We start from the raw sequence: 26,397 nt of genomic DNA, 5'->3' as shown, positions 1-26,397 counted from the left end.
GAGAGAGATGCTGTTTGGATGGGTCAGCAGGCATTTTCTGCACCACGGGAGACAGACATAGAAAGGCTTGTCTTGCTCTCTCTGCTAGACTGCATGGGAGATTGGTTGGTAAGGATGGGGGGCATAGTCGGGGGGTAGGAACAAAAAAGAAATGGAGCAGATCGGCAGTGCGCTATCCAAATCTTTCCCATTGCAAACAGAGATCCTAGTGCAGCAGTGCAGCAGTGCAGCCTGCTGCGCGCTCAAGCAAAACATTGACTCAGCAATTGATTCTGCGAAACCTAAAACTGTTGCCATTTCCCCTGTGACAGTGGGATGCCAGGCAATTCACCCCCTGGGCCAAAGCTGCCTGGGAACTGGGCAGGTGTCTAATGCCAACAGAAAATAAAAACATTTACTAGTGTGGCGTTGGAAAGCAAGAATGGGTTGATACATGAACAAAACAACTGTATACTCGCTTTCAAAAGAACCAGGGTGTTTCAGAATGCTCGCACACACACACACACACACACACACACACACACACACACACACACACACACACACACACACACACACACACACACACACACACACACACACACACACACACACACACACACACACACAGACACTCTATGACGTATCGGCGCTACACTAGATGGACACAACCACGCCCCACGTACACCCATCCGTCAGGATCGTGAGATAACCGATGGTCCCGTTAGCCACTCAGCAGTGGCTCTGACCTTCTGAAGGACCCCCATTTCTCCTCTCTAGTGGGTGTTCAGATCACCATCAATCCCCTAGCAGACGCCTCCCGGCCCCTACACTGTGCTTTCCATGGAGATACATTAATACTGTACTGCTACTTTCTACCAAGGGGAGAGGTTAGTGATAGGAAATGCATTGCAACCTTAAGGATTATACAATATACTGTATATACAAAAGTATGTGGACACCCCTTCAAATTAGTGGATTCGGCTATTTCAGCCAAACCCGTTGCTAACAGGTGTATAGAGCACACAGCCATGCAATCTCCATAGACACACATTGGCGTTGGTACACTAATCAGCTTATGATCTGGACCACAGCCTTTAAAACCTTACGACGCCTGTAAACGTGTCAGTCCGTGGCAGGAACATGTAAGCTGGCACACGCCAAGTCATCTCTTTAAAGACAAGCCTGTGTGTGTATGCGTGTGAGAGAGTGTTTAAGACACAGATAGAAAAAGAGAGAAAGATAGAGAAAGAAAGAGAGAAAGAAAGAAAGAAACAGTGTGTGTGTCTGTCTCATGACTAGCCCGACTGCTCTTTCTGCCCAGAATCTCACTTAACCCTTTCATCTAAGAAGCCCAGTCATTCTTGTGATAGGCTGACAGAGCTTTCCCTCACACCATGGAAACAGCCGTGAAAGTTGGGCAACAGAAATGCCATGCTTGATTTGATTTATTTGTAGGAGTCGCGGGCAACACTGTGATAAGATTGTGAATGAGGGCCGATGTGTTTGGGATTCAGTACGCGCGGCCAGCGAATGAACCACGTCTTTAAAGATAACAGGGGCCCGAAGGATGCCATTTCATACCAATCGGCTGATGCCACCGCCACCAACGCCCCAGAGAAGAAGTAGAGACTTGGCGTTACCATGGCAACACACTCTTTCACAACCGCTTACTTCATCGGCTGAGAGTGAAATGTCACTTCTGCTGGCTGGGCGCTGGACCCTCACACGTCTGCTGCTCAGTGCTCACACACCCATCGTGTGGCACGCAAACACACACACGCCCTCCACACACACATGCCGCCCCCCCCCCCCCCCCCCCCCCCCCCCCACACACACACACACACACAGTGAGCTGAGTAAATCCTCTTGTAATAAACACCAAGTCCCAATATCTGTGAGCCTGCCCTCATTTTCTCTCACTTTGGACATCTGGAAGTGTCCCCTATGGCACCCTACTCCCTACATAGTGCACTTAATAGGGAATAGGTTGCCATTTGGGACGCAGACCCTGTCACCGTGAGCTGGCCAGCACTAGCCTGCAGCTCTTGCTTTTTACATGATCTCTTCAGACAGGCTCTTCTGCCATGACTAGACTCTTAATTCCCTGTCTTTTGCTAAAGGTTTGGCTGCATCATTGAAATTTCTCGGACATTTCCAAGGGATCGTTTCATTTGACCCCCAAATCTAAAGCCTCCACCCTCGCAGGGATGAGGGGGAGGCATCTTATCTACACTGGGCCTAAAGTTGAGTCCTTAGGCTGGGGTCAAACTCTCACTCCCAATGACATAACTCCCCCACTGGCAAACTGTTGAGGAGAGCGACTGGCGACTGGCCATGTTACGCAAGGCTGATTAAAATAGATTGGAAATGTGTTGAGCAGCATACAGAGAAAACAATTGATATACACAAAAACATTCTGAATCACACATTAAAACAGACCTGTATCAAGATTAAAGATTGGAATTGCAATATTAAGTACAATATTAAATGCTTAAGTACCAGGCTGATTCATAAGCATGGACATGACTCCTGAGTTTAACACTGGACTAGTGACTGATAGACAAGCAGCAGACTGCCTCTTCATCCACTTGTACACCATGCAATTAGCTCCCCCAGGTCATACTGCCAGTGAGTAGTGAGAGAGAGGGGAGACAGACAACATACTGCCAGTGGGTAGTGAGAGAGAGGGGAGACAGACAACATACTGCCAATGACTAATGAGAGAGAGGGGAGACAGACAACATACTGCCAGTGAGAGGGAGGGGAGACAGACAACATACTGCCAGTGAGTAGTGAGAGAGAGGGGAGACAGACAACATACTGCCAGTGAGTAGTGAGAGAGAGGGGAGACAGACAATATACTGCCAGTGAGTAGTGAGAGAGAGGGGAGACAGACAACATACTGCCAATGAGTAGTGAGAGAGAGGGGAGACAGACAACATACTACCAGTGAGACGGAGGGGAGACAGACAACATACTGCCAGTGAGTAGTGAGAGAGAGGGGAGACAGACAACATACTGCCAGTGAGAGGGAGGGGAGACAGACAATATACTGCCAGTGAGTAGTGAGAGAGAGGGGAGACAGACAACATACTGCCAGTGAGAGGGAGGGGAGACAGACAACATACTGCCAGTGAGAGGGAGGGGAGACAGACAACATACTGCCAGTGACTAATGAGAGAGAGGGGAGACAGACAACATACTGCCAATGAGACGGAGGGGAGACAGACAACATACTGCCAATGAGAGAGAGGGGAGACAGACAATATACTGCCAGTGAGTAGTGAGAGAGAGGGGAGACAGACAATATACTGCCAGTGAGTAGTGAGAGAGAGAGGAGACAGACAACATACTGCCAGTGAGTAGTGAGAGAGAGGGGAGACAGACAACATACTGCCAGTGAGTAGTGAGAGAGAGGGGAGACAGACAACATACTGCCAGTGTGTAGTGAGAGAGAGGGGAGACAGACGACATACTGCCAGTGAGAGAGAGGGGAGACAGACAACATACTGCCAGTGAGAGAGAGGGGAGACAGACGACATACTGCCAGTGAGTAGTGAGAGAGAGGGGAGACAGACAACATACTGCCAGTGAGTAGTGAGAGGAGACAGACAACATACTGCCAGTGAGAGAGAGGGGAGACAGACAACATACTGCCAGTGAGAGAGAGGGGAGACAGACAACATACTGCCAGTGAGTAGTGAGAGAGAGGGGAGACAGACAACATACTGCCAGTGAGAGGGAGAGGAGACAGACAACATACTGCCAGTGAGAGGGAGAGGAGACAGACAACATACTGCCAGTGAGAGAGAGGGGAGACAGACAACATACTGCCAGTGAGTAGTGAGAGAGAGGGGAGACAGACAACATACTGCCAGTGGGTAATGAGAGAGAGAGGAGACAGACAACATACTGCCAGTGGGTAATGAGAGAGAGGGGAGACAGACAACATACTGCCAGTGAGAGAGAGGGGAGACAGACAACATACTGCCAGTGAGAGAGAGGGGAGACAGACAACATACTGCCATTGGGTAGTGAGAGAGAGGGGAGACAGACAACATACTGCCAGTGAGTAGTGAGAGAGAGGGGAGACAGACAATATACTGCCAGTGAGAGAGAGGGGAGACAGACAACATACTGCCAGTGGGTAATGAGAGAGAGGGGAGACAGACAACATACTGCCAGTGAGTAGTGAGAGAGAGGGGAGACAGACAACATACTGCCAGTGAGAGAGAGAGGGGAGACAGACAACATACTGCCAGTGAGTAGTGAGAGAGAGGGGAGACAGACAACATACTGCCAGTGAGAGAGAGAGGGGAGACAGACAACATACTGCCAGTGGGTAGTGAGAGAGAGAGGAGACAGACAACATACTGCCAGTGGGTAGTGAGAGAGAGAGGAGACAGACAACATACTGCCAGTGGGTAATGAGAGAGAGGGGAGACAGACAACATACTGCCAGTGGGTAATGAGAGAGAGGGGAGACAGACAACATACTGCCAGTGAGAGAGAGGGGAGACAGACAACATACTGCCAGTGAGTAGTGAGAGAGAGGGGAGACAGACAACATATTGCCAGTGGGTAATGAGAGAGAGGGGAGACAGACAACATACTGCCAGTGAGAGAGAGGGGAGACAGACAACATACTGCCAGTGGGTAATGAGAGAGAGAGGAGACAGACAAAATACTGCCAGTGAGTAGTGAGAGAGAGGGGAGACAGACAACATACTGCCAGTGAGTAGTGAGAGAGAGGGGAGACAGACAACATACTGCCAGTGAGTAGTGAGAGAGAGGGGAGACAGACAACATACTGCCAGTGAGTAGTGAGAGAGAGGGGAGACAGACAACATACTGCCAGTGGGTAATGAGAGAGAGGGGAGACAGACAACATACTGCCAGTGAGTAGTGAGAGAGAGGGGAGACAGACAACATACTGCCAGTGAGTAGTGAGAGAGAGGGGAGACAGACAACATACTGCCAGTGGGTAGTGAGAGAGAGGGGAGACAGACAACATACTGCCAGTGAGTAGTGAGAGAGAGGGGAGACAGACAACATACTGCCAGTGGGTAGTGAGAGAGAGGGGAGACAGACAACATACTGCCAGTGAGTAGTGAGAGAGAGGGGAGACAGACAAAATACTGCCAGTGGGTAGTGAGAGAGAGAGGAGACAGACAACATACTGCCAGTGGGTAATGAGAGAGAGAGGAGACAGACAACATACTGCCAGTGAGTAGTGAGAGAGAGGGGAGACAGACGACATTCTGCCAGTGAGTAGTGAGAGAGAGGGGAGACAGACGACATTCTGCCAGTGAGTAGTGAGAGAGAGGGGAGACAGACAACATACTGCCAGTGGGTAATGAGAGAGAGGGGAGACAGACAACATACTGCCATTGGGTAGTGAGAGAGAGGGGAGACAGACAACATACTGCCAGTGGGTAGTGAGAGAGAGGGGAGACAGACAACATACTGCCAGTGAGTAGTGAGAGAGAGGGGAGACAGACAACATACTGCCAGTGAGTAGTGAGAGAGAGGGGAGACAGACAACATACTGCCAGTGGGTAGTGAGAGAGAGGGGAGACAGACAACATACTGCCAGTGGGTAGTGAGAGAGAGGGGAGACAGACAATATACTGCCAGTGAGTAGTGAGAGAGAGGGGAGACAGACAACATACTGCCAGTGAGTAGTGAGAGAGAGGGGAGACAGACAACATACTGCCAGTGAGTAGTGAGAGAGAGGGGAGACAGACAACATACTGCCAGTGAGAGAGAGGGGAGACAGACAACATACTGCCAGTGAGAGAGAGGGGAGACAGACAACATACTGCCAGTGAGTAGTGAGAGAGAGGGGAGACAGACAACATACTGCCAGTGAGAGGGAGGGGAGACAGACAACATACTGCCAGTAGGAGAGAGGGGAAACAGACAACATACTGCCAGTGAGTAGTGAGAGAGAGGGGAGACAGACAACATTCTGCCAGTGAGTAGTGAGAGAGAGGGGAGACAGACAACATACTGCCATTGGGTAGTGAGAGAGAGGGGAGACAGACAACATACTGCCAGTGAGTAGTGAGAGAGAGGGGAGACAGACAACATACTGCCAGTGGGTAGTGAGAGAGAGGGGAGACAGACAACATACTGCCAGTGGGTAGTGAGAGAGAGGGGAGACAGACAACATACTGCCAGTGGGTAGTGAGAGAGAGGGGAGACAGACAAACGACACAAACACCAAGAAAGAAGGACCATGGAGTTGGCTGTTCCCACCAGGGGAGACATTAGCTCTGTTTTAGGTGGTAAAGTAGGGTGTGAGTAATGGTTTAAACAGTGGAAGGGGGGTACTGAGGAAACAGAAAAACCTTCACTCCCTTTCTGGATGGGGGATTAATGTGTCCCAAATGGCATCCTATTCCATATATAGTGCACTACTTTTGACTAGAGTCCTATGGGCCATGCTAACAAGTAGTTAACTATAAAGGGCATAGGGTAGCGTTTGGGAGACAACCACTGTGACAACAGGTCTGGGCAAATGGGACACAGGGGACAAGGAAGGCACTGGTGTAAATCTAGTGGGCTGGCTCTGGCCAAAATAAACAGGGTCGGTGACCGGGGTCTGTTCATGGTTGGTAGACTTGTTCTCTGTTAATGTGCATCGGAAGAGGGAGAGAGGGATAAAGAGAGAGAGAGAGAGAGAGAGAGAGGAGAGGCATTGAAAAAGAGAGGGAGAGAGTGGGACAGAGAGCAAGTGAAAGAGAAAGGGGAGAGGGGGTGAAAGAGAAAGAGAAAGAGAGAGAAGGTAGGGATGGAGAAGCATGAGGAAAAAGAGGACAGCCCTCCGCTTTCCCTTTGACAGGCCCTGAACTGACACTCTTTTAAAACCACATTTACTCCATCCCCCATTCCTTCTCTCCCTCTCTTTTATGGACTGATATACAGTATCCCCTCTTGGTGTTTTATCTACAGACGACCATAACTCTACTGACGACCATAACTCCACCGACGACCATAACTCCACCGACGACCGTAACTCCACCGTAACTCCAACGACGACCGTAACTCCACCGACGACCGTAACTCCACCGACGACCGTAACTCCACCGACGACCGTAACTCCACCGACGACCGTAACGCCACCGACGACCGTAACGCCACCGACGACCGTAACTCTACCGACGACCGTAACTCTACCGACGACCGTAACTCTACCGACGACCGTAAATCTACCGACGACCGTAACTCTACCGATGACCGTAACTCTACCGACGACCATAACTCTACCGACTACCATAACTCTACCGATGACCATAACTCTACCGACGACTAACTCTACCGATGACCATAATGACCATAACTCCACTGACGACCGTAACTCTACCGATGAACGTAACTCTACCGACGACCATAACTCTACCGACTACCATAACTCTACCGACGACCGTAACTCTACCGATGACCGTAACTCTATCGACAACTAACTCTACCGATGACCGTAACACCACCGACGACCGTAACTCCACCGACGACCATAACAACCGTAACTCCACCGACGACCGTAACTCCACCGACGACCGTAACTCCACCGACGACCGTAACAACCGTAACTCCACAGACGACCGTAATGACCGTAACTCCACCGACGACCGTAACTCCACCGAAGACCGTAACAACCGGAATTCATCCGACGACCGTTACTCTACCGACGACGTTACTCTACCGACGACCGTAACTCTACCGACGACGGTAACTCCACCGACGACCGTAACAACCGTAACTCCACCGACGACCGTAATGACCGTAACTCCACCGACGACCGTAACTCCACCGACGACCCTAACAACCTTAACTCCACCGACGACCGTAACAACCGTAACTCCACCGACGACCGTAATGACCGTAACTCTACCGACGTCCGTAACTCCACCGACGACCGTAACTCCACCGACGACCGTTACTCTGTGATAGTGACAGAGGGATGAAGGGAGACGTGAATGTAAAGGGAATGGTACCACCACTGTACAATCATTGTAAAATACTGAGAGACAAATATTCAATATCTACAAACATAATATAAGCTTAAAGAACCACCAGGTAGGGGCTTGATAAGAAAAGAGCCTTGTTGAAGCCTCTTTTTCCCCAAGCCCATAGGGCCCTGGTCAAAAGTAATGCACTATATAGGGAACAGGCTACCATTCGGGACACAGACAAATAATTTCATCCACTTACTTTCAGATAAAAGTAATATGACAATAATAAAATAAGGATAGCGAGTGTGTGACAAAATCTGTCATCATGGCAGGTTATTATGCTTGGTGGAGCGTGCTGTGATTCAGCCCCACAGCCCCACAGCTCTGTAGTCTAACCACTACCACTCACCATGCTGTGAAATGCACCGTCTTGCCTTCTCCCTAAACGAATACCCTACAACTCTGGTCAACTACACTGCTGATATGATTCAGCAGACTGGTTAATGTGGAGTGTGTTGGCGTGCGTTGCTCTGTCCAGCCCACTGTGTTTATCAGTGGCGCCACCTAGTGCATGTTGTGGACCATGCGCTCAAAAATATAAATGCTGAATGGTACTGACCGACCCTGAGGAAAACAGCTGTAGAAACGCAGGGGTAAGAGAATGAAATCTAAGACAGTAGAGGTTTTCCTGATCCTGTTTAAACCTTATGGAAGGTGAGTTTAGACACGGCCATATCACCATTTTCACACTATTGTGCCGATCCTAATCAAACTGCGCTGGTTTTACATTGTGTCTTTTTCATCAAGGTTCCAGCAACCGTGTAACCAGGCTAGATTAGAACAGTTTGGTTCGGCTCGGCTCATACGGCTCAGGCCTGCTTCTACCTGATTCTAGGTTCACCTACCTCTGTCATTGCCACTAGCATACTGGAGAGGCTTGCTCTTATCGATGCTGTTAAAGCTCTGACTCCTCCTGTTGAGGTTGGAGGATCCTTGGCCCTTGGGGGCCCCGCTGCCTGCAGCGGACACCCTGGTCGGCCCTGGCAACCTGCAGACGAAAACACAGCGGGTGAGGAGAAAGCGTGAACACACACAGAGCAACAAAAAGAAAAGTCTAGTTAGGTAGTGTGTTTGTGTTGTGCTGAAAGGACCATTATGTTCTCTCTGGGACATGCATAAGAGCCCACACATGGATATAAGCTCTCTCACTCACACACAGCTAGTGTTGTGCTGAAAGGACCATTATGTTCTCTCTGGGACATGCATAAGAGCCCACACATGGATACACGGATGTAAGCGCGAGCATGCGCGCACGCGCACACACACACACACACACACACACACACACACACACACACACACACACACACACACACACACACACACACACCTAGTGTTGTGCTGAAAGAACCACATGTATTCTCAGGGACACACACAAGAGAATACACACTTCAGCATCTGTGGCAAATTGTCTAATGTGGATGTTTACTTCTGATGCCACAGCTGGAGCGCAGTCATAAGTCCCAGAGGGGGGAGAGGCCATAGGCTCATTATTCCATTAGAGACTCGTTAAAGCATGCGAACGGATCTCACAGTCCACTACACTGACAGAGCAAGGTCTTCTCAGTACTGCACCCAAACAACCTCCTGATTGGTTAAACACTGAGATTAACCAATCAGCATGGCTAAAAGAACTCAGTGTAACACGCACGGAATGCACCCACAGTCCTTGAGTCAAGCTGGACACTTCAATGCATCTGGCGAGGTAACTGCCTTGGGCATGAATAAATGAATGGTCATCATGAATGGTCCTTTTCTGGGAACTTTTACTTTGTTTTGGATGTTTTATCAGTGAGATAATTGACCTGGAAAATATGTTGCTGACGTCCAACTTTGCAGATGGACTCGTTGACCTTTACGAGGAAGTGAAATCTATACAAATCTGCCTTTGTCCTGGAAAAACATGATCACATCTCAAAGAAAATTATCTAATCACATGAACATTACAATATATCTCTCCCCATGGGGATTCCATCATCTAAACTACCCCACTATCCAATCCACATCATTTATGACTGGCCCTTTAAAACTGACACCCCTAAAAGCTTGGCAATTAAAGGGGAGTATGGGAGTTTAATTAGGCATCGTAACCCTGGACAAAGAGACTTAACAACAGGGCATAAACCTGTCACAGAAGCAGACTGAGGAAGCTTGAGGGACTAGATGGCAATGTGAAGTAATGGCTAAGGGTCAAAACAACACAACCAGAGAATTAACATCTTAGCCCTGCGGTAATGCATCTAGGGAAACGACTCTATTAAGTCCCAAATCACAACCTATTCCCTTTATAGTGCTACTTACAGTAGGGCTCTGGTCAAAAGTAGTGCACTATATAGGGACTAGGGTGTCATTTGAGATGCAACCTCTCTCTCTCCTACAGAATTTAAACCACATCGAGGAGACAGTCTGTTTGATAGTAAACATGACTGTGTGTGTCAAACAGACAATAAAACACACATTCCGAATTGGGTACGTATGCGGCTAAAATTGTGGTGGCAGAAATCATACTGTGACGAATAAACGTGCACCTTTTTCTTTCTGTTTCAGAGTAAAAAGCCAACTCGCAATGCAACGCAGACAATGGACTGGTCCCGACTCAGTCAATCCATACGTCATGTTATGATTGATGGAACAAGAGTAACACAAACTCCTTCTGTTGTGACGTAGGAGTCTCTTAACTCCAGTCTTCAACCCAAGGATCAATGCATTACTCAACGTGTGTCCCAAACGGCACCCTACAATGTCTTGGTCCAGTGACTGAGGAGTCTGGGTGGTTGTAGACATCATTGGGCTGGAAACGGACGGATGGTAAAATGAAAAACCAGGTGATGTAGATATGCTAGAAGCTCCATCCACTTGGTAATGATACACTTTCATCACCCTGTCAATACATATTTCACCACATCCTGCCACCAATGCATCATGATCAGAAATAATAACATCCTACTAATATATAATCCTTCATTTCCGGGACGGGGCTAACTAAGATGTATCTGATGTCCCTCCTGGCTGCCTGTGTTCCAAATGGCACCCTAGTCCTTATTTAGTGAACTATTTCTGACCAGTGCCATTTGGGATGCACCCGGGGTCTCCAGCACTCAGTTCTATTTTTAGACGGGGAAGAGGGAGATGGGTGGCCAGACACATTATTCCCCCTGTCAGTCAGGGCTAGAGGAAACGGCTTCACACTGACAGGGTGTCTCTGTGCTCACTGCAAAACAACCCCCCCCCCCCAGATAACAGACTCAATACACACATGTACAAACACATGCAACCACCGACCCACCCACCCAGGCTGAGAGGGGCACCTGGAGACCCGTGAGCTGAATAAGCATGACTTCATGAGTGAATGTGTGTAATGTCAAATAGGTAATGTCAAATATATCCAGGCAGGAGGGATTGGGGGGGGGGGGGGGGGGCAGAGAGAGAGAGAGAGAGAGAGAGAGAGAGGAGATGGAGCGAGAGAGAGAGGAGATGGAGCGAGAGCGCCCACTTGAACAGAAGACCCTGCCATATGCTCAGACCATTATCTATATTAGTGAAAGAGAGCGTGTGTGTTTGACAGTACATACCTATGCGAAAGATAAGGAGTAGTATGAGACACAGTATGTATAAAACAAAATGTGTGTGTGTGTGCCTGCTTCTGTTCAGGAAGCTCAGGGGAGTCAGTCAAATTGAATAACAGGTTTCTTAGCAAGTCAGCACATCTGTCGCTGTATATTCAGGACAATTACCAAAGCTTCCCTGGAATCGCTTCTATCAGCATCACAGACAGGTGCTCTAGGCTGCGGACAAGCTGTCAAACACCGCCCCCTGCTGCGAACACGCTGAATTTAAATGGCTTTTTTTTTTTTTTAAGTGCTGTTAGTTGAGGGTGAGATGCCGAAACACTGTCAACACACCAGGGGTGTATCCATTAGTGCACACTATAGCAAAATGAAACAAAATGCTTTGCAACAGAAAACATTTTCCAACGAAAAACAAGAGTTTCTTATTGAACAAGTTCAGGTAGTCCCTCCCCATTTGTCATTCTGCTTGGTTCCTAGTGAATAGGACCCAGGTAAGCAGGTTTGCTGAGAGAGTGGAGTAGGGATTTTAAGCTCAAAATCAATTGAAGAGGCTTGTTTGCACACTTTACACAGCTCTAGGAGAATAGAGGAAACACTTTACACAGCTCTAGGAGCACAGAGGAAGCACTTTATACAGCTCTAGGAGCACAGAGGAAACACTTTATACAGCTCTAGGAGCACAGAGGAAACACTTTATACAGCTCTAGGAGCACAGAGGAAACGCTTTATACAGCTCTAGGAGCACAGAGGAAACACTTTACACAGCTCTAGGAGCATTGAGGAAACACTTTACACAGCTCTAGGAGCACAGAGGAAACACTTTACACAGCTCTAGGAGCACAGAGGAAACACTTTATACAGCTCTAGGAGCACCGAGGAAACACTTTACACAGCTCTAGGAGCATAGAGGAAACACTACACAGCTCTAGGAGCACAGAGGAAACACTTTACACAGCTCTAGGAGCACAGAGGAAACACTTTACACAGCTCTAGGAGCACAGAGGAAACACTTTACACAGCTCTAGGAGCACAGAGGAAACGCTTTATACAGCTCTAGGAGCACAGAGGAAACACTTTAATAGTAGAGAAAGAAACTCCAGCACACTGGCATTCCTGTTTGCCCCACAATGTGTTTAGTGGTTGGAGATCCATTAAATGCATCGTGGAGCAATAGTTGGAGAGTTGCTTGAGTTTCTTTTTCAAGGCACAATATCCTCACATATAAAACTGCCAAGGTTGCAACAGAACTAAGGCCTTCAGCCAATCAAACACAGGAGCTTTCACAAACGTGTGAGGCTACCATTGTGCTGGGAACTCACATTGACTGTATTTCCTGAATAATGTTGTTGACATTAAAATCCCCCTGGGGGTGTAGGCTAGTACCTCACAATAAAACAACTGTTCATGCCCAATGGTTATCCTCCGCAGTAAATCAAAGGTACATTTATGGCCACAAACTGAAACTACAGGGCTAATGTCTTCATGTACAATACTTTCAGTGAATGATATCATTTGACCCCTTCCCAGCGAGAATTCATGGAAGAAAACGTGCACTCTTCATCAACGATGTAGTTAGTTTCAAGTTATGGGAGCAGGTCACGTGACCACTAGTTTTTATTTTCACATATCAATCTGCATCAGGAAAAATCTGTCCAGTTCATTTCATTTCATTAGAGGTGCAGGACAACTCACACAGGCCGTGTGTTCTCCAGGTCCGGTGTGGTGAGTCCCGGTGGACTCGTATCGTCTGCCATTTTACGACTGACGCTGGCTCCTAGCTATATCACACCAGCCCCCTGGAAGGCCCAGAGAGTGCTGATCCTGGCCCCCAAAACAGTGCAGTCTGTCACACACCCCCCCACCACACACACACACACACACACTATAGTCTCTATCCGGCTATGGCTGTAGTCAGGGTTAGCTAAGAAACCCAATCAGTCCTGGTGTGGTTGGCCTGATGAGACAGGCCCACTTTCATTAGCCAAGGTAATGAGGGAGAGAGGAGGCCAACAGGGAGATGAATGGCTGGGCATTGCACTGGGTCAGGGGAAAAGTAACTCTGCCCAACTACTTTTGTTGTGAAATCTCAGCCATTTTATCCAATCGATAGAGTTTCCATTTGGGGATAATAATACAAGGTATTCATTTTAATTCAAGTGTTAGTGGGATTTTCATGCATCGGCAGAGGAGGAAACACGCCCCGATCCAAGGAAACACGCTCCGATCCAAGGAAACACGCCCCGATCCAAGGAAACACGCCCCGATCCAAGGAAACACGCCCCGATCCAAGGAAACACGCCCCCGATCCAAGGAAACACGCCCCGATCCAAGGAAACACGCCCCCGATCCAAGGAAACACGCCCCGATCCAAGGAAACACGCCCCGATCCAAGGAAACCGCCCCCGACCGGCCGCCCCCGATCCAAGGAAACACGCCCCCGATCCAAGGAAACACGCCCCCGATCCAAGGAAACACGCCCCGATCCAATTAAACACGCCCCGATCCAAGGAAACACGCCCAGATCCACATCAACGGGACTGCAGTAGAGAGAGTCAGCAGTGTTAAGTTCCTTTGCATTCACATCACCGAGGACGACATGGACCAACAACACTCTTGTCAAGAGGGCGCAGCAGTGTCTACTTCCTAAGGCGGCCTCTCCAAATACTACCGCTGCACCATCGAGAGCGTCCTGACCAGTTACACCACGGCGCTCCAGCGGGTGGTGAAGACGGCCCACACATACGCGCCACACACACACACACACACACACACACACACACACACACACACACACACACACACACACACACACACACACACACACACACACACACACAACCAGACTCATATTTACAGTACTATTTACAATCCCTGCTTTCTCTGATACATGTGTAAATATTGGATATATATTCCCTTAGTTAACAGCTGTGTTTAAGAGCAAAGCAGCTTGTAGACAGCTATTCAGCAACACCAGCTGACGGGTTGTCAATGTTGTGAGGGGGAATACCACCCATAGGCTTGTCAATGCTCTGAAGGGGAATACCACCCATAGGCTTGTCAATGCTCTGAAGGGGAATACCACCCATAGGCTTGTCAATGCTCTGAAGGGGAAAACCACCCATAGGCTTGTCAATGCTCTGAAGGGGAATACGACCCATAGGGTTGGCAATGCTGTGAAGGGGAATACCACCCATAGGGTTGGCAATGCTGTGAAGGGGAATACCACCCATAGGGTTGGCAATGCTGTGAAGGGGAATACCACCCATAGGGTTGGCAATGCTGTGAAGGGGAATACCACCCATAGGGTTGGCAATGCTGTGAAGGGGAATACCACCCATAGGGTTGGCAATGCTGTGAAGGGGAATACCACCCATAGGGTTGGCAATGCTGTGAAGGGGAATACCACCCATAGTGTTGGCAATGCTGTGAAGGGGAATAGCACCCACAGGGTTGTCAATGTTGTGAAGGGGAATACCACCCACAGGGTTGTCAATGCTGTGAAGGGGAATACCACCCACAGGGTTGGCAATGTTATAAAGGGGGAATACCACCCACAGGGTTGTTAATGTTATACAGGGGGAATACCACCCATAGGGTTGTTAATGTTATACAGGGGGAATACCACCCATAGGGTTGTCAATGTTATAAAGGGGGAATACCACCCATAGGGTTGTCAATGTTATAAAGGGGGAATACCACCCATAGGGTTGTCAATGTTATAAAGGGGGAATACCACCCATAGGGTTGTCAATGTCCTAAAGGGGGAATACCACCCATAGGGTTGTCAATGTTATAAAGGGGGAATACCACCCATAGGGTTGTCAATGTTATAAAGGGGGAATACCACCCATAGGGTTGTCAATGTCCTAAAGTGGGAATACCACCCATAGGGTTGTCAACGCTGTCCAGCACATATTTCACATAGCTTGGCGGGGATTGCGTGAAGTAATTTGCCAGCACGCTGGTTCCCACCAGCCACTACCACTAAGGAGAAACAAATGCTCTGGGAGCCATACAACTGGCCTGGTGAAGTATAGGAGCCTGGAACTGGCTGGAAGCAACCACAGAAAGTCATTCTGTTCAATGCAGCATTCGGTAAAATGGCCCCTAATCCACATAGGCTTGAGTTTAATGGCTCACGCACGTCACTGACGCCTATGATCGCCAAGTGCCGATATTAGTTTGGCATCAGAGAATAGCCAACACAAAGTATTCCATTATGAAATCCTCTAAGATAGATGCACTACCAAACCAAATGTAAGACCTTCCTTGTGCCAAGATTTTCACAAGTAGATTATTATGAATTTAAGAGGTTGTACAGTAAAGTACACAATATGTGTCATTCATGTCGACATGAACTGAAAGAAGGTGAAAGAAAGTTAGCCATGTGAGAGTCATACCTTGTGTTTTTCTTCTGTGGTGTTGCTCCTATTCCACTGTGACCCGGGGGACTACCATACCGCGCAGCGAGACTGTGGAGAGAGCAGAGAGAGACGCAGAATTAGTGAAGGAATGAGGCCAACGGCTCGCTGGACTCTTTAAACTGTAGCATCTTTGAGATATCATCTAATGCAATAAGGAGAGTCAGAGGAGAGCATTGAGCGAGACAGAGACAGTAACTAACAACACGAGCCCTAGTGAAAGAAGCACATAGTGTGAACCCGTACTGCGGTTCACGTGACGTATGTCCTCTGTAGCTTAGGTGGTAGAGCATGGAGCTTGCAATTTATTTTTTACATTTATTTTTAACTAGGCAAGTCAATTAAGAACACATTTTTATTTACAATGACGGCCTAGGAACAGTGGGTTAACTGCCTTGTTCAGGGGCAGAACGACATATTTTTACCTTGTCAGCTCAGGGATTTGATCTAGCAACCTTTCGGTTACTGGCCCAACGCTCTAACCACTAGGCTAACTGCCGCCCCTACGCAATTCCTGGATAGTGGGTTCAATTCCCAGAACCACCTGCTCGAAAAATGTTTGCACGCATGACTAAGTCACTTTGGATAAAAGTGTCTGCTACATGGCATATATTATTACCATTATATTACTATATTATATTAATACCATTATATGACTATAATATTACCATTATATTACTATATTATATTATTACCATTATATTACTATATTATTACCATTTTATAACTATACTATTACCATTATATTACTATATTATTACCATTATATTACTGTATTATATTAATACCATTATATTACTATATTATTACCATTATATTACTATATTATATTAATACCATTATATGACTATATTATTACCATTATATTACTATATTATATTATTACCATTATATTACCATTATATTACTATATTATTACCATTATATTACTGTATTATATTATTACCATTATATTACTATATTATTACCATTATATTACTATATTATATTATTATCATTATATTACTATATTATTACCATTATATTACTATAACCATTATATTACTATATTATATTATGACCATTATATTACTATATTACCATTTTATAACTATACTATTACATTATATCACTATATTATTACCATTATATTACTATATTATTACCATTATATTACTGTATTATATTATTACCATTATATTACTATATTATATTATTATCATTATATTACTATATAATTACCATTATATTACTATACTATTACCACGATATTACTATATTATATTATGACGATTATATTACTATATTATTACCATTTTATAACTATACTATTACCATTATACACTGCTCAAAAAAATAAAGGGAACACTTAAACAACACAATGTAACTCCAAGTCAATCACACTTCTGTGAAATCAAACTGTCCACTTAGGAAGCAACACTGATTGACAATACATTTCACATGCTGTTGTGCAAATGGAATAGACAACAGGTGGAAATTATAGGCAATTAGCAAGACACCCCCAATAAAGGAGTGGTTCTGCAGGTGGGGACCACAGACCACTTCTCAGTTCCTATGCTTCCTGGCTGATGTTTTGGTCACTTTTGAATGCTGGCGGTGCTTTCACTCTAGTGGTAGCATGAGACGGAGTCTACAACCCACCCAAGTGGCTCAGGTAGTGCAGCTCATCCAGGATGGCACATCAATGCGAGCTGTGGCAAGAAGGTTTTCTGTGTCTATCAGCGTAGTGTCCAGAGCATGGAGGCGCTACCAGGGGACAGGCCAGTACATCAGGAGATGTGGAGGAGGCCGTAGGAGGGCAACAACCCAGCAGCAGGACCGCTACCTCCGCCTTTGTGCAAGGAGGAGCAGGAGAAGCACTGCCAGAGCCCTGCAAAATGACCTCCAGCAGGCCACAAATGTGCATGTGTCTGCTCAAACGGTCAGAAACAGACTCCATGAGGGTGGTATGAGGGCCCGACGTCCACAGGTGGGGGTTGTGCTTACAGCCCAATACCGTGCAGGACGTTTGGCATTTGCCAGAGAACACCAACATTGGCAAATTCGCCACTGGCGCCCTGTGCTCTTCACAGATGAAAGCAGGTTCACACTGAGCACGTGACAGACGTGACAGAGTCTGGAGACGCCGTGGAGAACGTTCTGCTGCCTGCAACATCCTCCAGCATGACCGGTTTGGCGGTGGGTCAGTCATGGTGTGGGGTGGCATTTCTTTGGGGGGCCGCACAGCCCTCCCTGTGCTCGCCAGAGGTAGCCTGACTGCCATTAGGTACCGAGATGAGATCCTCAGACCCTCTTGTGAGACCATATGCTGGTGCGGTTGGCCCTGGGTTCCTCCTAATGCAAGACAATGCTAGACCTCATGTGGCTGGAGTGTGTCAGCAGTTCCTGCAAGAGGAAGGCATTGATGCTATGGACTGGCCCGCCCGTTTCCCAGACCTGAATCCAATTGAGCACATCTGGGACATCATGTCTCGCTCCATCCACCAACGCCACGTTGCACCACAGACTGTCCAGGAGTTGGCGGATGCTTTAGTCCAGGTCTGGGAGGAGATCCCTCAGGAGACCATCCGCCACCTCATCAGGAGCATGCCCAGGCGTTGTAGGGAGGTCATACAGGCACGTGGAGGCCACACACACTACTGAGCCTCATTTTGACTTGTTTTAAGGACATTACATCAAAGTTGGATCAGCCTGTAGTGTGGTTTTCCACTTTAATTTTGAGTGTGACTCCAAATCCAGACCTCCATGGGTTGATAAAAATAATCAATGGAAATCCAATTTGTGTGATTTTGTTGTCAGCACATTCAACTATGTAAAGAAAAAAGTATTTAATAAGATTATTTCTTTCATTCAGATCTAGGATGTGTTGTTTAAGTGTTCCCTTTATTTTTTTGAGCAGTATATTACTGTATTACATTATTACCATTATATTACTATATTATTATCATTATATTACTATATTATTACCATTATTTTACTATATTATAACCACACGTTTTTGAAGCAGGCAACGGCTTCAATTAGCCTTTAACTGTAAAGCAACTCTCCCTCACCATAATGTGCCACTTCTTCACCGCAATTTCCTGCTGAATCTTGACTGGTCTCCATCAAAAAAAAGAGGGTTTTAACTTCAGAAATAAAAACACATTCTTAAGAAGGTGAATAAAAAACCCTACAGAGGAAGTGGTGTAGGAAACTCCTCCAGGCAAAGTCATAGTTTACAATGGGACACTCATTCTTAGTCATGTTGAGAGAATAACGGCGAGGTTGGTGGTTACTGCCTCGCTTGGCCTCTGCTGGCGTTCGACAGGAAATAGTTAGGGAACTTGCGACGGACACAAAGAAAACAAAAGGGTGTTTAATGAACAAAAGGACTGCTTTAATCATAGTGAACACACAGTAAATCAGGGTAAAAGCCAGGTGGTCGGGGTGAGTGGCTCTGAAAGCATGTGGTCTTGCCAAGCTTCATCAAGCCCACTATACAGGTCTATTGAGGACTGACTGGTGGGAGCACAGCAGAGATACAATGCCTTGGCCTTTGGGGTCACACTTTACACTAAGTTCCATTGGGTCACACTTTACACTAAGTTCCATTGGGTCACACGTTACACTAAGTTCCATTGGATCACACTTTACATTGGGACAGACTTTACATTACGTTACCTGGGGTCAGACTTTATATTAAGTTACATGGGGTCACACTTTACATTAAGTTACATGGGGTCACACTTTACATTAAGTTACATTGGGTCAGACTTTACATTACGTTACATTGGGTCAGACTTTACATTACGTTACATTGGGTCAGACTTTACATTACGTTACATTGGGTCAGACTTTACATTAAGTTACATTGGGTCAGACTTTACATTAAGTTACATTGGGTCAGACTTTACATTAAGTTACATTGGTTCAGACTTTACATTAAGTTACATTGGGTCAGACTTTACATTAAGTTACATTGGGTCAGACTTTACATTACATTACATTGGGTCAGACTTTACATTAAGTTGCACTTTACATGAAGTTGCTACTGTTTTCATTTTTAAAACAGGGAAAACTAATATGTTGATGTTGTAAACTAATATAGCCGTGAAAATCTAGACTTTCATTTTTTCTCAACTGGTTTGACACAATGAGGGATGTTTAATTCTCTAAAAACAATTAACACAACCATCAAACTATTAGTATGTTTTCATTGTTTTACACAAATATAAAAATGTTAAACACATTTTCGCTAAAAACACTCACACAAAAGGTTCAACATTCAGATGAGTAATCCTGTATGTAATATTTAAACATCATCACCTCAATTGTTGAGAAGCATAGCACAACAAAACATTAACAGTAATATGTAACATTATGTTTGCCTGATAGTAATAGGTCACATTATGTTAGCCTGATAGCAATAGCTAACATTATGTTTGCCTGATAGTAATAGGTCACATTATGTTAGCCTGATAGCAATAGCTAACATTATGTTAGCCTGATAGTAATAGGTAACATTATGTTAGTCTGATAGTAATAGGTCACATTATGTTAGCCTGGTAGCAATAGGTCACATTATGTTAGCCTGATAGCAATAGCTAACATTATGTTAGCCTGATAGTAATAGGTAACATTATGTTAGCCTGATAGCAATAGCTAACATTATGTTAGCCTGATAGTAATAGGTAACATTATGTTAGTCTGATAGTAATAGGTAACATTATGTTAGCCTGATAGCAATAGGTCACATTATGTTAGCCTGATAGTAATAGGTAACATTATGTTAGTCTGATAGTAATAGGTCACATTATGTTAGCCTGATAGCAATAGGTCACATTATGTTAGCCTGATAGTAATAGGTCACATTATGTTAGCCTGATAGTAATAGGTAACATTATGTTAGTCTGATAGTAATAGATAACATTATGTTAGCCCGATAGCAATAAGCAATATTATGTTAGCCTGATAGCAATAGGTAACATTGTTAGCCTGATAGCACTAGGTAACATGATGTTAGCCTGATAGCAATAGGTAACATTATGTTAGCCTGATAGTAATAGGTAACATTATGTTAGCCTGATAGAGGTGTAAGGATCGAGGACAAAGTCGTTTTAGTATGTAATACTCTTCAGTGATATAAGTCAAAAGATTAAAACAAGAGGAACACAAAGTGAAAGGGACTCTAGAGAGTTGTTATCGGGGGTTTTGAATTGCAGGTGTGTTTTTTCCAGTGGAGAGGGAATGGACATGTGTTATCAGGCCAACCAAGGACACGTAGGAAATAGGGTTACATCACTACAAAATGAGAAAAATAACAAGAAAATACCAAATGATTCTACATGAGACTCAAATTCATTCATGATCATGCAATATGAATTTTACACAGCACTGTATAAAACGGTAGCATATAAAGTATTAAAACTGTTAGCTAAAACCTTCCCTAGCACTATATAGAGCTATACATGTACATCTCTGGTTTGAAAATACATTTAAAATGACATTGGATACAGTATATCGAATGAAAACAATCAACCATTGATCTAAATACTCCAATAACCCTTTCCTAATGAAACAACATGTTCCACATACTATATGTAATGGTTTATCTTACAAAGTGTTCAAACTGCTTCCTATGTCTCAATGAACCATGGGAGATGTACTATAAGATGAGAGGGAGGAGAGGTTGCCTTTCTTGCACTAACACTCACACTTGTCATTTTCTTACTAGCACTGACTTTGCTGATAGCTGCTTTATTGAGGAAATTGTGCTTACTATGACTGTGATATGTGGTTGTCTCACCTAGCTATTTTAAGATGAATGCACTAACTGCAAGTCGCTCTGGATAAGACTAAAATGTAATTGTAATAGGGTTGAGTGGAAAAGGGGCCTCTCCCTCTGTGATGGTAAGAGGCTGTTTGGAGCACAGTTTCCGAGAGCACTGAAGGTCATGTTTCGATAACTGCTCTAACCCTCCTGTTACATGGCTGAGAACAGTCTGATTGCCCAGCGTCGATAAGCAGCTGGATACATCATCCCCCTCCTTGAGGTTAATATTCTACCATGGTTACCCTCAACTTTCGAGTGAGGTGGACACACCTCGATCTCCCATTGGTTATAGACAGGTGGGGTTTGGGAATAAATAGGGTCCCCGGTGCACTAGACTGTCACATTCTCACAATGGCTTTCCTCTGGTTCGTGTCTTGTCTCGCCTTCGTCAGCGCCGCCTACGGTGAGTATTCACACCTTCTCTTTACCTACAGTGTTACCTCCTTGATTTAACCCTTAACCCTTGTTTTAATGCTAAGAGTGTAAAAGTAAGTTGTGGAGTTCCTCAAGGTTCTGGTCTTGGACCACTACTGTTCTCATTATGTGCTACTGCTACATTGCTAGCACTTGGTGATGTTATTTGGAAACACGTCCGTACGTTGGATGCCCATGGTTGAGTATGTTGCATTAAACAAATCATTTACTGTTGTTATAAAACATGACGAGCTAAGTGTTTACTAAATGTTCTCATGTAACCAGGCTGCGGCATCCCCGCCATCAAGCCCGAGGTGTCTGGCTATGCCCGCATCGTTAATGGTGAGGAGGCTGTGCCCCACTCCTGGCCCTGGCAGGTATCTCTGCAGCAGACCAGCGGCTTCCACTTCTGTGGGGGATCCCTGATTAACGAGAACTGGGTGGTCACCGCCGCTCACTGCAACGTCGCTACCTACCACCGCGTGATCATTGGAGAGCACAAGAAAGGCAGCGGCAACAACGCTGAGGACATCCAGATCCTGAAGCCCGCTAAGGTACAGCACAGTCACACATCCTCCTCTATAGCTCTGGGTAGAAGTTCCCCTCATGTGCTGATCTAGGATCAGCCTATCCCCCGCCAGCTCAGTTGATCAGATCAGTGTCTCTGAGCAATGTCGTCCTGTAGTCCTACCTGAACTCTCCATTTCATAAAGGTTTCAGTTCTAACCGTCCCTTCTCTCCCTCAACCCACTGCACCCACTCTCCTCACCCACAGGTGTTCACCCACCCCAAGTGGAACCCCAGTACCATCAATAACGATATCTCCCTGATCAAGCTGTCTACCCCTGCTGTCCTGAACACCAACGTGTCCCCTGTGTGCCTGGCTGAGACCGCCGACGTCTTCGCACCTGGCATGACCTGTGTGACCACCGGCTGGGGTCTGCTGCGCTACAACGCTCTCAACACCCCCAACGAGCTGCAGCAGGCTGCTCTGCCCCTGCTGTCCAATGAGCAGTGCAAGACGCACTGGGGGAGCAGCATCTCCGACGTCATGATCTGTGCCGGTGGTGCTGGTGCTACCTCCTGCATGGGTGACTCCGGTGGCCCCCTGGTCTGTGAGAAGGACAACGTCTGGACCCTGGTCGGTATTGTGTCCTGGGGCAGCAGCCGTTGCTCCACCACTACCCCCGCTGTGTACGCCCGCGTCACCGAGCTCCGTTCCTGGGTGGACCAGACCCTGGCCGCCAACTAAGAGCCATGCTGCAGCTTCCCTGTCCATATTGCTATGTCATTTTATGCATTGTTATGTCATACTATGTATTGCTATGTCATTCCATATATTACTATGTAATGTACAACACCTAAGCATTAGCTACCAAGACTGAGAGTGCCACCCATTGGTCTGAACTGAACATGACATTCAATAAACATACTTGAACATAAAAAATATGCTTGTGTAGTAATTGTATGATTACAACGTAATATTTTAGTACACGAGAGAAACTTAATGTAAAGTGTTACCACAGTTTACTGCTGACTGAATCTACTGCTAGTGTTAGGGGTCTCAAATGGTTGAGCTATTGGGGAACTGTGGGGGGGATCTTGGAGGGTTCGGGTTCACGTTTTTTGGCCTCGTGGGAGATCTGTCAACGTGCCCTTGAGCAGGGCATTGACCCTGGATGCTTCTGTGTGTCGCTCTGAATGGGAGTCTGTTGGATGACTGGTATGATGTAGTTGTTGAGCGGCTTCACTGCAAGTATATTGTATGTTTCGGATATTCAATAAAAAAAATTATAATAAATACAAAAAAAGGTACAGTAGCACGGAATCATTGACAAAACTTAAAACCAAGTGTATAAGGGCTATTATAAACCGGATATGTTGGATCCTGGATGCTGATTGGCTGAAACAGCATTCCAGCTGTGTGTATATCATCGATATTCCAAGGGTATGATATAAACATACTTGTTGCTGTTCTATCTGAAAGTTTCACGACGCTGTTCTTGATATGCCACAGCAAATGACAAAAGAAAAGAAATAAGCTTCCATTAACGTATGACCTAACCTTGTATCTAGCCTAGCGTTTGGTTTGCAACAGTCACATACAGCAGACACATCACAACATATGCCATTTTAACAAGGCTAATCAGGAAGTGTTCATTCCATCTCTCGCGCTACCTCTCTATCCAAAGTAAAGACACAGACCGTGTCTGAATACCCATATTTGCGTTCTAGTCGGCATTTTGGGTGTGTGAAAATAGAAAGTTTTATTGTATGTGAAATGTAGAAAATTGCTTTAAAACGCCAGGATGTTATACTCATTTTGAGCGAGAGATGGAATGAACACTTCCTGATTAGACTCGTTAAAATGGCATATGTTGTGATGTATCTGCTGTGTGTGACTGTAGAAATCGCTGCACACTATTGAGGAAGAGAATCAGTGCACAGTCACACACATATCTGCCGACACATGCATTAATACACACATGCACGCTCGGACAAAGGCCCAACTCACACTGTCGCTGCACTGACAACCTAGCGTCTGTGAAAAGACAGAAATGCTCATAGCATTACATGTAGTCATTTTGAGACATTACCACAAAAAAACCTCAGAGTCGATTAAAACCTCTACAGGATCGGTGGGTCCCATGCGGGACGTTTGAGCTAACGTAGGCTAATGCGATTAGCATGAGGTTGTAAGTAACAAGAACATTTCCCAGGACATAGACATATCTGATATTGGCAGAAAGCTTACATTCTTGTTAATCTAACTGCACTGTCCAATTTACAGTAGCTATTACAGTGAAAGAATACCATGCTATTGTTTGAGGAAAATACACAGTTATGAACTTGAACAGTTATTAATAAACCAATTAGGCACATTTGAGCAGTCTTGATACAACATTTTGAACAGAAATGCAATGGTTCATTGGATCAGTCTTAAACTTTGCACATACACTACTGCCATCTAGTGGCCAAAATCTAAATTGTGCCTAGGCTGGAATAATACATTATGGCCTTTCTCTTGCATTTCAAAGATGATGGTACAATTTTTTTTATAAAAAGCATGGTTTTTTCTTTGTATTATATTTTACCAGATCTAAAGTGTTATATTCTCCTACATTACTTTCACATTTCCACAAACTTCAGTGTTTCCTTTCAAATGGTATCAAGAAAATGCATGTCCTTACTTCAAGTCCTGAGCTACAGGCAGTTAGATTTGGGTATGTCATTTTAGGCCAAAATGGAAAAAAAGGGGCGGATCCTTAAGTTAAATTGCAGACTGAAGCAATAGGCAGCAACTAGCCTCAATTTGACAAAATAGTAAGTACAAACCTAAGCATGCAATAGTACTAAGCATATAGGAAACATTGTTATAACAAAAAGCGGCCATTGAAAACAAACAACAATTGACCCCTATTGATCTAAGCTAAATACTGACATTACCTGGTAACACTTTTAATGAGGCATACATATAGTGCCTTGTAAATTTATAATTCCTTATAATGCACTTGTTAGTGTCTTATACTACTTGGTATATGGCCAGAGAGCATAATGCATTATAGGTTAGCTTCCTATCTCGCTTAACTTGTTAGCATCAGTCATGTCATTAGCTTCTGCTAGCTCGTTAAAACCATCTTCATAGCCAGCTATCTTCCTAGCAAAGTGAGCTAGCTAGACAGCTAAGTTTCGGCATGTGCCTAGCTTTACCAAATATATGTTTGTTGCTAACATAACTACCTACAGTAGTCCATGCTTATGTTCCTAGTTCCTTTCAATCAATACAGTAAATGTCAACAAGCACACAATAATCAAACATTTAAATAATGAGATATTTTTTATATATTTTTTATATTAGCATTAATAAGCTAGGATAAAAGGCTGTTTTGATCAGAGTCTCGCTCTTGTAGAACCAGCCTGATTGCTAAGTTTACAATTTTTTGAGCCTGGAGTCCCAACTCATCAGACTGGTTCCACCAGGATGACATCCTTGAGGTTAATATTCTACCATGGTTATCCTCGACTTTTGGAAGGGGTGGACACACCACAGTCTCTGATTGGTTACAGGCGGATGGGGTTACCCCAACAAACTGCAGCAGGGTGCTGTGCCCCTCCTGTCTGAGGAGGAGTGCAAGAAGCACTGGGGCAACATGATTCACAAAATGATGATCTGTGCC

General features: G+C 45.4%; 2 protein-coding genes across 18 annotated transcripts in view; one reads left to right on the top strand and one right to left on the bottom strand.

Annotated features, from left to right (window-relative positions):
• Positions 1-26,397, bottom strand: part of LOC106576581 (neuron navigator 3) — a 226,349-nt gene that overhangs the window by 100,617 nt on the left and 99,335 nt on the right. For all 17 annotated transcript variants that reach the window (XM_082964081.1, XM_082964077.1, XM_082964078.1 and 14 more), the window contains 2 exons: positions 15,970-16,041; positions 8,846-8,988 (listed from right to left, as the gene is read on the bottom strand). In XM_082964081.1, the coding sequence (XP_082820207.1) occupies positions 8,846-8,988; positions 15,970-16,041 (215 nt within the window). The remainder of the gene's footprint in view (positions 1-8,845; positions 8,989-15,969; positions 16,042-26,397) is intronic.
• LOC106576578 (chymotrypsin B) lies at positions 22,120-23,668 on the top strand. Its single transcript, XM_014153805.3, has 3 exons — positions 22,120-22,208; positions 22,505-22,773; positions 22,995-23,668. The coding sequence occupies exons 1-3, from the start codon at positions 22,157-22,159 to the stop codon at positions 23,469-23,471; spliced, it is 798 nt and encodes a 265-aa protein (XP_014009280.1). The 5' UTR covers positions 22,120-22,156; the 3' UTR covers positions 23,472-23,668.

The sequence above is a fragment of the Salmo salar genome, chromosome 17 (genome assembly GCF_965601325.2).
Source record: "Salmo salar chromosome 17, fSalSal1, whole genome shotgun sequence".
In the NCBI taxonomy this organism is placed as follows: domain Eukaryota; kingdom Metazoa; phylum Chordata; class Actinopteri; order Salmoniformes; family Salmonidae; genus Salmo; species Salmo salar.
The sequence above is the reverse complement of the archived record's forward strand: the minus strand, read 5'-3'. Positions and strand labels throughout refer to the sequence as shown.